Raw genomic sequence first — 11988 nt, 5'->3', positions numbered from 1 at the left:
TCTTCCTTCATTCCATCTTTTCTTCTTCACTTTCTTCCTTCCATCTTTCCTTCCTGTATTTCCTTCCTTCCGATCTTCTTTTCCTTCCTTCCTTCCATCTGTCCTTCTTCCCTTCCTTCCTTCCGATCTTTCCTCTTTCCTTCCTTCTCCTTCTTTTCCTTCCATCCTCCCTTCCTTTTAATGATCCGGCCCACATGAGATCAAATTGGGCTGTATGTGGCCCTTGAATGAAAATGAGTTTGACTCCCCTGGTGTAGAGTCTGTGCTGTGATTTAAAAGATTTAAAAAGAATAATCTAAACCTATAAACATGTTTTTTTTTCTTTTTCTTTTCTGTGATTAGATGCAAAAAAAAACACCCGACACCAAAGCTAAGTCCGGAGGAGTTTGACTCCATTGCTGAAATCGAGGAATCAATCAAAGACAAAAAAGACACTTTCTTGGACATGGAAGCTTTTCTGCCAAAGAAAAACGGGTTTGACTCTTTCATTGATTCATTCTCCCTCCCTTCCTCCCTCCTTTCCTACCTTCTTCCTCCCTCATTTCCATCCTTTTCCCTCCCTCCCTCCTTCCCTCCCTTCCCTCCTTCCCTCCCTCCTTTCCTACCTTCTTCCTCCCTCATTTCCATCCTTTTCCCTCCCTCCCTCCTTCCCTCCCTCCTTTCTTACCTTCTTCCTCCCTTCCTTCCTCCCTCCTTTCCTTCCTTCTTCCCTTCCACCTTCCTTCCTTCCTTCCTTCCTTCCTTCCTACCATCCTTCCATCCCTCCATCCCTCCATCCTCCCTCCTTTCCTTCCTTCCCTCCCACCTCCCTTCCATCCTTCCGTCCTCCCTTCCTCCTTTCCTTCCTCCCTCCTTTCCTTCCTTCTTCCCATCTACCTCCCTTCCTTTCTTCCTTCCTTCCTTCCTCCCTGCTTTCCTTCTTCCTTCTTCCTCCCTTTACTCAAGGACAACAGGAGGGTTAAAAACTAAAGTGTTGAGTGTCAGTGTTGTGTTCCCATCGTTCAGTAACATCTTGCAAAACTAGTTTTACTGGCAGAGTTAAAGTGTTGCAACAGTCAGTTTATTTTACTTTAAACTATTCATGTTTTTATAAGAGTGAATAAAAATGTAGAAGATAGTTATAATCTCATGTTTAAATGATTAGGAGAAAGAAAGAGGAGGAAGAGGAGAAAGAAAGAGAAGATTAAGAGAAGAAAGAAAGAGAGGAGAGAGAGGAGGAGGAGAAAGAAAGAGAGGAGGAAGAAAGATAAAGGGAGGAAGAAGAGAAAGAAAGAGAGGAGGAAGAAAGATAAAGGGGGGAGGAAGAAAGATAAAGGGAGGAGGAGGAGAAAGATGGGGAGGAGGAAGAGGAGAAAGAAAGAGAAGAGTAAGAAGAAAGAAAGAGAGGAGGAAGAGGAGAAAGAAAGAGAAGAGAAGAGGAAGAAATAGAAGAGTAAGAGAAGAAAGAAAGAGAGGAGAGAGAGCAGGAAGAGGAGAAAGAAAGAGAGGAGGAAGAAGAAAGGAAGAGAAGAGTAAGAGGAGAAAGAAAGAGAAGAGTAAGAGGAGAAAGAAAGAGAAGAGGAAGAAGAAAGAAAGAGAGGAGGAAGAGGAGAAAGAAAGAGAAGAGGAAGAGGAGAAAGAAAGATAAAGGGAAGAGTAAGAGAAGAAAAAAGAGAGGAGAGAGAGCAGGAAGAGAAGAAAGAAAGAGAGGAGGAAGAGAAGAAAGAAAGATGAAGGGAGGAGGAAGAGGAGAAAGAAAGAGAGGAGGAAGAAGAAAGGAAGAGAAGAGTAAGAGGAGAAAGAAAGAGAAGAGGAAGAAGAAAGAAAGAGAGGAGGAAGAGGAGAAAGGAAGAGAAGAGTAAGAGGAGAAAGAAAGAGAAGAGGAAGAAGAAAGAAAGAGAGGAGGAAGAGGAGAAAGAAAGAGAGGAGGAAGAGGAGGAAGAAAGAGAAGAGTATGAAGAAAGAAAGAGAGGAGAGAGAGGAGAAAGAAAGAGAAGAGGAAGAAGAAAGAAAGAGAAGAGGAAGAAGAAAGAAAGAGAGGAAGAAGAGGAGAAAGAAAGAGAAGAGGAAGAGGAGAAAGAAAGATAAAGGGAAGAGTAAGAGAAGACAAAAGAGAGGAGGAAGAAAGAGAAGAGTATGAAGAAAGAAAGAGAGGAGAGAGAGGAGAAAGAAAGAGAAGAGGAAGAGGAGAAAGAAAGAGATGAGGAAGAGGAGGAAGAAAGAGAAGAGTATGAAGAAAGAAAGAGGAGAGAGAGGAGAAAGAACGAGAGGAGTATGAAGAAAGAAAGAGAGGAGGAAGAGGAGAAAGAAAGAGAAGAGGAAGAGGAGAAAGAAAGATAAAGGGAAGAGTAAGAGAAGAAAAAAGAGAGGAGGAAGAAAGAGAAGAGTATGAAGAAAGAAAGAGAGGAGAGAGAGGAGAAAGAAAGAGAAGAGGAAGAGGAGAAAGAAAGAGAGGAGAGAGAGGAGAAAGAGGAGAAAGAAAGAGAAGAGGAAGAGGAGAAAGAAAGAGCAAATTGATTATTTCCCCTTTCTTTTTTTCTTTTTTAGGTTATACCTCAGTCTTGTATTAGGAAACGTCAACGTAACACTCCTCAATAAACAGTCCAAGTAAGTCACACTGAGTTTCATCACCGTCGTCTTTCAAAATACGTTGATGTTGACATCACAGTGACATCACGTGACATCACGGTGACATCACTTCTGTTTTTCTCCTCCGATGAACAGATACGCCTACAAAGATGATTATGAGAAATTTAAACTGGTTGTCACCGTCATCGTCTTCCTGTTCTCCTTCACCTGCAACTTCCTGTTCAGCTACAGGTGAGGTGTGTGTTTGTGTGTGTGTGTGTGTGTGTGTGTGTGTGTGTGTGTGTGTGTGTGTGTGTGTGTGTGTGTGTGTGTGTGTGGCCTTCAGGTTCTAGCATTAACATCAGGTTTTACCAAAAGTAAGACTGAATGCTCCTGTTTTCACTGTTCCTTCTTTCTTCCTTCCTTCCTCCCTCCTTCTCTCTTTCCTCCCTTCCTTCTTTCCTTCCTTCCTCCTTCCTTCCTCCCTCCCTCCCTCCTTCTCTCTTTCTTTCCTCCCCCATACCTTCCTCCTTTCCTTCCTTCTTCCCTATCCTCCCTTCCTTCCTTCCTTCTCTCCTCCTTTCCTTCCTTCCTCCCTTCCTTCTCTCTTTACTTCCTTCCTTCCTCCTGTCCTCCCTTCCTTCCTTCCTTCCTCCCCCCTTTACTCCCTCCCTCCTTACTCCTTTCTTTCCTCCTTCCTTCCTTCCTTCCTTCCTCCCTCCCTCCTTCTCTCTTTCTTTCCTCCCCCATACCTTCCTCCCATCCTTCCATCTTCCCTATCTTCCCTTCCTTCCTTCCTTCTCTCCTCCTTTCCTTCCTTCCTCCCTTCCTTCTCTCTTTACTTCCTTCCTTCCTCCTGTCCTCCCTTCCTTCCTTCCTTCTTCCCCCCTTTACTCCCTCCCTCCTTACTCCTTTCTTTCCTCCTTCCTTCCTTCCTTCCTCCCTCCCTCCTTCTCTCTTTCTTTCCTGCCCCATACCTTCCTCCCTTCCTTCCTTCTTCCCTATCCTCCCTTCCTTCCTTCCTTCTCTCCTCCTTTCCTTCCTTCCTCCCTTCCTTCTCTCTTTACTTCCTTCCTTCCTCCTGTCCTCCCTTCCTTCCTTCCTTCCTCCCCCCTTTACTCCCTCCCTCCTTACTCCTTTCTTTCCTCCTTCCTTCCTTCCTTCCTCCCTCCCTCCTTCTCTCTTTCTTTCCTCCCCCATACCTTCCTCCCTTCCTTCCTTCTTCCCTATCCTCCCTTCCTTCCTTCCTTCTCTCCTCCTTTCCTTCCTTCCTCCCTTCCTTCTCTCTTTACTTCCTTCCTTCCTCCTGTCCTCCCTTCCTTCCTTCCTTCCTCCCCCCTTTACTCCCTCCCTCCTTACTCCTTTCTTTCCTCCTTCCTTCCTTCCTTCCTCCCTCCCTCCTTCTCTCTTTCTTTCCTCCCCCATACCTTCCTCCCTTCCTTCCTTCTTCCCTATCCTCCCTTCCTTCCTTCCTTCTCTCCTCCTTTCCTTCCTTCCTCCCTTCCTTCTCTCTTTACTTCCTTCCTTCCTCCTGTCCTCCCTTCCTTCCTTCCTTCCTCCCCCCTTTACTCCCTCCCTCCTTACTCCTTTCTTTCCTCCTTCCTTCCTTCCTTCCTCCCTCCCTCCTTCTCTCTTTCTTTCCTCCCCCATACCTTCCTTCCTTCCTTCCTTCTTCCCTATCCTCCCTTCCTTCCTCCCTTCTCTCCTCCTTTCCTTCCTTCCTCCCTTCCTTCTCTCTTTACTTCCTTCCTTCCTTCCTTCCTCCCCCCTTTACTCCCTCCCTCCTTACTCCTTTCTTTCCTCCTTCCTTCCTTCCTTCCTCCCTCCCTCCTTCTCTCTTTCTTTCCTCTCCCATACCTTCCTCCCTTCCTTCCTTCTTCCCTATCCTCCCTTCCTTCCTCCCTCCTTTCCTTCCTTCTTCCCTATCCTCCCTTCCTTCCTCCCTCCTTTCATTCCTTCTTCCCTATCTTCCCTTCCTTCCTCCCTCCTTTCCTTCCATCTTCCTCCCTTCCTCCCTTGACTCAAGGACAACAGAAGAGTTAATAATATTATCAAAAACATTTAAAAAGTTAAATAAAGTCAAATAACGACATGTGCTTAATAATGTGTGTGTTTTTTTAACTTCTTCATGTCTTGTTTTTTTTGGTTTCTCAGAGCCTTAGATGCCCTTTTCAACTTCCTGTTGGTGTGGTATTACTGTACGCTCACCATCCGGGAAGGGATCCTCATCAGCAACGGCTCAAGGTCTGGAACAAATGTACTTTCTCACCATATAATCAAAACTGAACTAGTCATAAAAAGGCTTCCTTAACCCTTACATACTGTTCACAATATCCCTCATTATTAGTCTCTATACACAATTTATGAACCAATGAATTAACAGTACTTTTGAATAAACATGAGTCAAACACTTTACACTTGACTGTGTAAAGTGAATTCAGATATTTTCTTCTAAACACATTAAATAGGTCATAAATGTATTTCTAAAAAAGGTGTAAAAAGCATTTCAACCATTTAGATTTGAATTGTGGAGCTAGGCTTCACAAACTGTGTTTCAACATTTCTGTGTTCAGGATTTAGTGATTAGCATAAACCCGCCCCTGCTGCTGTAGAGGTATAAATACATTCAGCACACACTACTACTACTACAGTCTACAGTTAGCCACTTAGCTGAGTTAGCCGTCGAGCTAGCCGCCGAGTTAGCCGCCGAACTAGCAGCTGAGTTAGCTGCTGAGTTAGCTGCCGAGTTAGCCGCCGAGCTAGCCGCCGAGCTAGCAGCCGAGTTAGCTGCCGAGTTAGCAGCAGAAAACTCTCAGATGTAGCATACATGTTTCTGGTAGAGGTGGTGACTTTGATTGACAGGTGACACTTGGTAGGGGGCGGGGCTTCAGCGGACTTTGAAGCCCAATTTCATAGATTTGGCAATTTTTTTCATCATTCAAATTTGGCAGGGTGGTTAACAACACTCTTTTCTGTGGTATGTCAAACTCCGAACACATTTATTCTTACTTTACACAGACTTTAACAAAAGTGTGTATCAGCTGCACAAACATGTAGTAGACCTAATATTTCTGTCTGTTTTGTTGTTTCAGGATTAAAGGCTGGTGGGTTTTTCATCACTATGTGTCGACCTTCCTGTCTGGAGTCATGCTTACTTGGTGAGTGATTTCATCTGTTTTACTTGAGCGTGACACTCACCGCTCTTTAACTTCCTGTCGTGGCTCGCCTTGTGACCATGGCAACCACAGAAATCGCAGACGGTGCAGGACGTGACTGTGCCTGTGAGTTCCCTAAATGATGCAGCACAAACACATTAATGAAGAGAAATTAGCTTAGGAAGGAAAGGAGGAAGGAATGGAGGAAGGAATGGAGGAAGATGGAAGGAAAGGAGGGAGGAAGGAAGGGAGGAAAGGATAGAAGAAAGAAGGTAGGAGGAAAGAAGGAAGGGAGGAAGGAAGGAGGGAAGGAAATAAGGAGTGAGAGAGGAAGGAAGGACAGACGAAAGGAAGGAACGTCCACCATTTGATTCTGGCTGTGGATCAGTGTTGCATGTCAAACCCTTTCCTCTCTCTCTCTCTCTTTCTCTCTCTCTCTCTCTCTCTCTCTCTCTATCGCTCTCTCTCTCTACCTCTCTCTCTCTCAGTCTCTCTCTCTCTCTCTCTCTCTATACCTCTCTCTCCCTCACTCCCTCACTCTACCTCTCTCTCTCTCTCTTTCTCTCTCCCTCTCACCCCCCCCCCCCCTCTCTCCCTCTCTGTGTGTTTCCTGTCTCTTTCAAAATATCATAAAAGTATGGCTTTGATATTTTCCTCCATTCTAACCAGATGTTTGTCCTTCGTTCGCAGGCCTGAAGGAGCCCTCTACCAGATGTTTAGACACCAGTTCCTCTCATACTGTCTATACCAAAGTAAGAGATTCAAGCTGTGTCCTAATTTCACACACTGCATACTTACATTATGAAATACAGAGGGGAGAACAAGTATTTGATACACTGCCGATTTTGCAGGTTTTCCCACTTACAAAGCATGTAGAGGTCTGGAGCCAGTGCTGGTTCGGAGCTAGTGCTAGAGCCAGTGCTCTTGGTGCTAATCCAAGCACCTCTTACGAACCTGTTGCTTTTCCACCTTCAAGGAGCCATGCGATTACGTCACTGTATAATGTAGCCAGCGCGCGCCTTTGAAGCACTTCCATTATTCACCAGTGAGAGGCAGTAACATGGCGCAAGGCATCTAGCCTGCCGGAAACGAAGAAGAAGAAGAAGACGACAGCTCTGGCAAAAAATGATAAAAAAATAGTAGTTTTCATCAACAAATCTTTAACCCTCTGTAAATGCCATGCTCGTCTGCTACTAAACATTAACCACACTAGCCGGCTAATAAACGTTAACCCCGCTAGTCTGCTAATAAACGTTAGCCCCGCTAGCCAGCTAATAAACTTTAACCCCCGCTAGCCAGCTAATAAACGTTAACCCTGCTAGCCGGCTAATAAACGTCAGCCCCGCTAGCCGGCTAATAAACGTCAACCCCACTAGTCTGCTAATAAACGTTAGCCCCGCTAGCCGGCTAATAAATATTAACCCCGCTAGCCGACTAATAAACGTTAACCCTGCTAGCCGGCTAATAAATGTTAGCCCCACCCCCAGCCCACTGACGTAATCGGGTCTTGCCTTAGACCAGCAAAGAGTTGGTGCTCGCTCTGACTCCTGTTCTGAGGCTCGGGGCTGGAGCTTTGGCGGTGGAAAAGCAAAGAACCGGTGCTTAGTCAGGCTCTGAACCAGCACCAGCTCCAGCTCGGTGGAAAAGGGGGAATTCTTACTGGTTGGTAGGTGATCAAATACTTATGTCATGCAATAAAATGCTAATTAATTATTTAAAAATCATACAATGTGATTTCCTGGATTTTTGTTAGTAGTGTACCTGTGATATAAATTACAGACCTCTACATGATTTGTACTGTAAGTGGGAAAACCTGCAAAATCAGCAGGGTATCAAATACTTTCTTCTCCCCTCTGCATATACCCAGTGTTCTTTTTGGGGCTTTTAACCTCATTAAGTAGTTTTAAGTGTAGACATTAGTTGTGAGTGAGCAGATTTTTCCGTGCTGAGGAAATCCTTTCTGTCTCTATTAAAAAGCGATTAACTATAATCATGAGCTGCAGACTGTAATCACTCATCATAAAGTGATTGTTTTTCTTGTCACGTTGTTCCAGTTTTAAAGGATATTTTTAGACCTAATGAAAACAAATTGTGTTAAGAGAATGTTTTTCTAATTTTATATCATATATCAGGGTCAATGATGTGTGTGTGTGTGTGTGTGTGTGTATGTGTGTGTGTGTGTGTGTGTGTGTGTGTCCATGTGGTTTAGTTTAAATTTAAAGGGTTAAAATGTGAAAATAAACGTATGAATAACTTGCACACATGCTTTTATTTTGTGGACCCAGCATCAAATTTCTGCTTTTAATCCATTTAGAGAGAATATATTAGAGGATTATGGTAAAAATGTTTGTTCCTTCTTTCCTTTCTTCCTTCCTTCCTTCCTTCCTCCCTCCCTTTCCTTCTTTCCTCCCTTCCTTCATCCCTTTCCATCCTTCATCCCTTCCTACCTTCCTCCCTTCTTCCCTTTCCTTCCTTCTTCATCCCTTCCTTCCTTCTTTCCTTCCTGTCTTCTTTCCTTCCTTTCCTCCTTCCTCCTTCCTTCCCTCCTTACTCCTTTCTTTCCTTCATTCCTTCTCTCCTAAATTCCTTCCTCTTTTCTTCCTTCCTTCCTTCCTTCCTTACTCTTTACCTTCTCTCCTAAATTCCTTCCTCTTTTCCTCCTTACTCCCATCCTGCCTTCCTTCCTTCCCTCCCTCCCTTCCTTACTCCTTACTCCTTTCCTTCCTTCCTCCTGTCCTTCCTGAGGACAACAGGAGGGTTAAACCTAGTGTGCAGTGTAACACAGTTTCAGTGTCAACCTTCGATACTATAAATACTGTATGACTAATATCTGAGCCAACACTGATGTCATTCCTCTTCTTTTCTTCTCTCTGCCGTCTCTGTTTGCTAAGTAGGCTTCGTCCAGTTTCTGCAGTACTACTATCAGAGTGGCTGTTTGTACAGACTCCGAGCGCTGGGAGAGGGACATAACATGGACCTCACAGTCGGTGAGTACAATCTAAGATGTGTGTGTGTGTGTGTGTGTGTGTGTGTGTGTGTGTGTGTGTGTGTGTGTGAAATATCCCATAATGAGATATTAAGTTAATCCCAGCTCAGTGACTCTCCTCCCTCCCTTCCTGCTGTTCAGAGGGTTTCCAGTCCTGGATGTGGAGAGGCCTCACCTTCCTCCTCCCCTTCCTGTTCTTTGGTCAGGTGAGTTTCATCTCATTCATTTATTTCTTACAGTAAGGGCTCATTATTTAGGGTTTTCTATTAAAAAGTGAAAAAAGTGAATATCTAGTAGAAACTGATTAAATTTAGATTAGAATATAACCTAATATTATTGGTATTTGTTAAGTGAGGAGTTCTGGTCCTCTGAAATGAGGCCAACGTGGAAGTAACTTAGAGCTGCATTCTATCAAAAGGCCACCAGGGGGCGACCGTCTCTATACAAGTCAATGGAGAATTCACCAACTTCTCACTTGATTTCTAACCTCAGTAAACGTTTTCAAAATGTGTTTATGGTCTCAATCGCTAGTTTAAAGCCTTCTTCAATGCAGTATGATGTTCATTTGGGACATTTTGGCCTCCCTGATTTTATATGTGACGATAAAGCAGGGTATGCATTAGGGCGTGGCTACGTCCTGATTGACAGGTTGATTGACCAATGTCCTCGAGATCCAGCCCTCGCAACCATAGCAACCTCCCCGCTCCGCCTATGGCCCTGCCTCATGCTCATATAAGTAGAATCCGTGTTTTTATTTTTCCCGGCATGCACCTGAAATTTTCAAGATGGCGCTGCCTAGATTCGAAACTATTGGCTTCCGAGCAGCAGTCCACAAACCAATGGGTGACGTCACGGATGTTACGTCCATTTCTTTTATACAGTCTATGGTTTTTGTATACAATCGCACAAAGGAAGGCTTAAATATAGTAAAATATGAATTTGATAAAATGATTCTGTCGTTAAGCAGTGTCCCTTCTACCAAAATATGTGTTTAAATGCAGCATCAATAAATGAATGAAGACGTCCCCTTGACTTTCTTCTTCTTCCTCCCTTTTGTACAGTTTTGGCAGCTCTATAACAGCATAACGCTCTTCAAGATGTTCCAGCTCCCAGACTGCAAAGAGTGGCAGGTTTGTAAACTGCAGAGCTTTTATCAGTAACTTTTTCTAATGTGCATTTTACTTATTAAATTCAACACATTTAATGCACGTGTCTCGTTTTCATGTTCATGTCTCATCGTAAATCAAAAAGCTGTTGTTATTAAGATTAAGTTTCCTCATTGGTTGTTGCTCTTTCAAAATAAATCAGCATGAGATGATGGAAGTGGAGGAAAGCAGCAGAAGTAGAGAGACTGAGTTTCCTGCTCTAAGCTCGACTAAACTCCTGTTAAACAGACTTTTCTACTGTCCCGTTTATAGTTGACAGGATTTAATAATTGAACTAATAAAATAATAAAAATGATGTTATTATAAAATTAATATTATTATATAAATGTGCGATTTCAGAATATCAGAGAATATCCAAGTTTTTTTCTCTTTTAATGGCAGTCTGTGAGGAGCGATTCACGCGATTATTATTATTATTTTTCCTTTTTTTACGTTTTTTTCGGCACGGACGCCTTTATTTAACAGTTGACAGACAGGAAACAGGAGAGAGAGGGGGGTGTGACATGCAGAAAAGGCCCCCGGCCGGGATTCAAGCCTGCGTATGTGGCAGGGGTTCATAGTTGAGAGAGTAAATCTGATGTAATTGGTTGGGTATCTGTACACCAAGATAACAGAGCTTATAGGGCTCCGAATGAAAGGAAATGTTTCCCTTTGATAATCCTTGGGCAGCTGGGTTTAGATCAGGGGTGTCAAACATGCGGCCCGTGGGCCAGAACCGGCCCGCCAAGGTGTCCAATCCGGCCCACTTTCCCTCCTGTCATCTGTCCTTCTTTCCTTGCTCCCTTTCTTACTTCTTTCCTTCTTTGTTTCCTTCCATCTTTCCTTAATTTTCTTTTCCTTTCTTCCTTTCCTTCCTTCCTTCCTCCCACCTTCCTTTCCTTCCTTGCTTCCATCCTTCCATCTTTCCTTCATCTTCCTTTCCTTCCTTCCTTCCTTCCGTGCTTCGTTCCTTTCTTGTCTTCTTTTCCTCTCTTCCTTTCCTTCCTTCCTTCCTTTCCTTCCTATCACTTTTCCCTTCGTTCCATCCTTGTTTCCTTCCTCCCTTCCATCTTTTTAATGATCCGGCGCACATGAGATCAAATTTGGCTGTATGTGGCCCTTGAATGAAAATAAGTTTGACACCCCTGGTTTAGAGGCATCACCACACTTTTATATTTGTTTATTTTGTACCCTGAGATGAGACTATATTCGTCTAACAGGTTGTAGAGGGCAGGGAGAGATGACACCATATTTTAGTTTTTTTAATCATCTCTGTGTGTGTCAGTTATCATTGTTTCTTTTTGTGTCGTTTGTTATTTTGCTGCGGTCTACAGGTTGTCATGTGCGGCTGCTCTTACTTGGTGCTCTTCATGGGAAACTTCTTGACCACGCTGGGAGTAGTTTACCAGAAGTACATCATCAACCAGGACAAGTCCAAGAGCTTATAAGACTGGAATAATAAAAAAAAAGAGCCGGACAGAATCGCCAAAGAAAAACCTTCTTGTTTGAGGAATAAATGTGCATAGCTCTAATATTCTTTTTTAGAGCTCTTTATAGATGTTGTGATTGTTTTACATATATATATCATGACGTTTATCAATGTTCTTTCCATTTCAAGTCCTTGTGATTTCTTTTTTCTTTTTTTTTGGGATGTGAAGCGACACACAGGCCTGTAAATCAAAAATCAACCCAGTTACCTCGCTGGTCTCTTCATTACTGTTGTAACACTGTTAGGTTTTTTTTTTTTTTGTCAGTAGGATATTCAGGTCAAGGAAAGAGTTACCGAATAAAGGATGACTTGTGTTACTTGCATCATATTTATTTAGGGAAGTTCAATAGTTTGTTATGCAGCAGCTGCTATGCATTTTTGCCTTACAGAAAGTGCTTAATAAAACACTCCTTTAAAACCAAAACCACTCGTTCTGTTTTGTTTTTTCACTTTATAAAGAGGATTTATGATTGTCCTCTGTTGTCATCGAGTCAAGGAAGGAAGGGAGGGAGGAAGAAGGAAAGGAGGGAGGGAGGGAGAGAGGAAGGAAGGAGAGGGAGGGAGGAAAGAAAGGAGGAAGGATGGACGGAGGAAAGAAGGAAGGAAGGAAAGAGAAAGAGGGAGGGAGGAAAGAAGGACAGAGGAAAGAAGAAAGGGAGGAAGGTA

At 43.5% G+C, this 11988-nt stretch overlaps 1 protein-coding gene across 1 annotated transcript in view; it reads left to right on the top strand.

The window, feature by feature from the left end:
* Window positions 1-11727, top strand: part of LOC128371782 (ion channel TACAN-like) — a 12105-nt gene extending 378 nt beyond the window's left edge. The window contains exons 2-11 of the mRNA XM_053332158.1: window positions 343-474; window positions 2527-2586; window positions 2704-2799; window positions 4702-4791; window positions 5640-5705; window positions 6393-6454; window positions 8597-8689; window positions 8830-8894; window positions 9750-9818; window positions 11168-11727. Coding sequence (XP_053188133.1) covers window positions 343-474; window positions 2527-2586; window positions 2704-2799; window positions 4702-4791; window positions 5640-5705; window positions 6393-6454; window positions 8597-8689; window positions 8830-8894; window positions 9750-9818; window positions 11168-11281 — 847 coding nt within the window. The 3' untranslated portion in view covers window positions 11282-11727. The remainder of the gene's footprint in view (window positions 1-342; window positions 475-2526; window positions 2587-2703; window positions 2800-4701; window positions 4792-5639; window positions 5706-6392; window positions 6455-8596; window positions 8690-8829; window positions 8895-9749; window positions 9819-11167) is intronic.
* Window positions 11728-11988: the final 261 nt, after the last annotated feature.

The sequence above is a fragment of the Scomber japonicus genome, chromosome 13 (genome assembly GCF_027409825.1).
Source record: "Scomber japonicus isolate fScoJap1 chromosome 13, fScoJap1.pri, whole genome shotgun sequence".
Classification (NCBI taxonomy): Eukaryota; Metazoa; Chordata; class Actinopteri; order Scombriformes; family Scombridae; genus Scomber; species Scomber japonicus.
The sequence above is the reverse complement of the archived record's forward strand: the minus strand, read 5'-3'. Positions and strand labels throughout refer to the sequence as shown.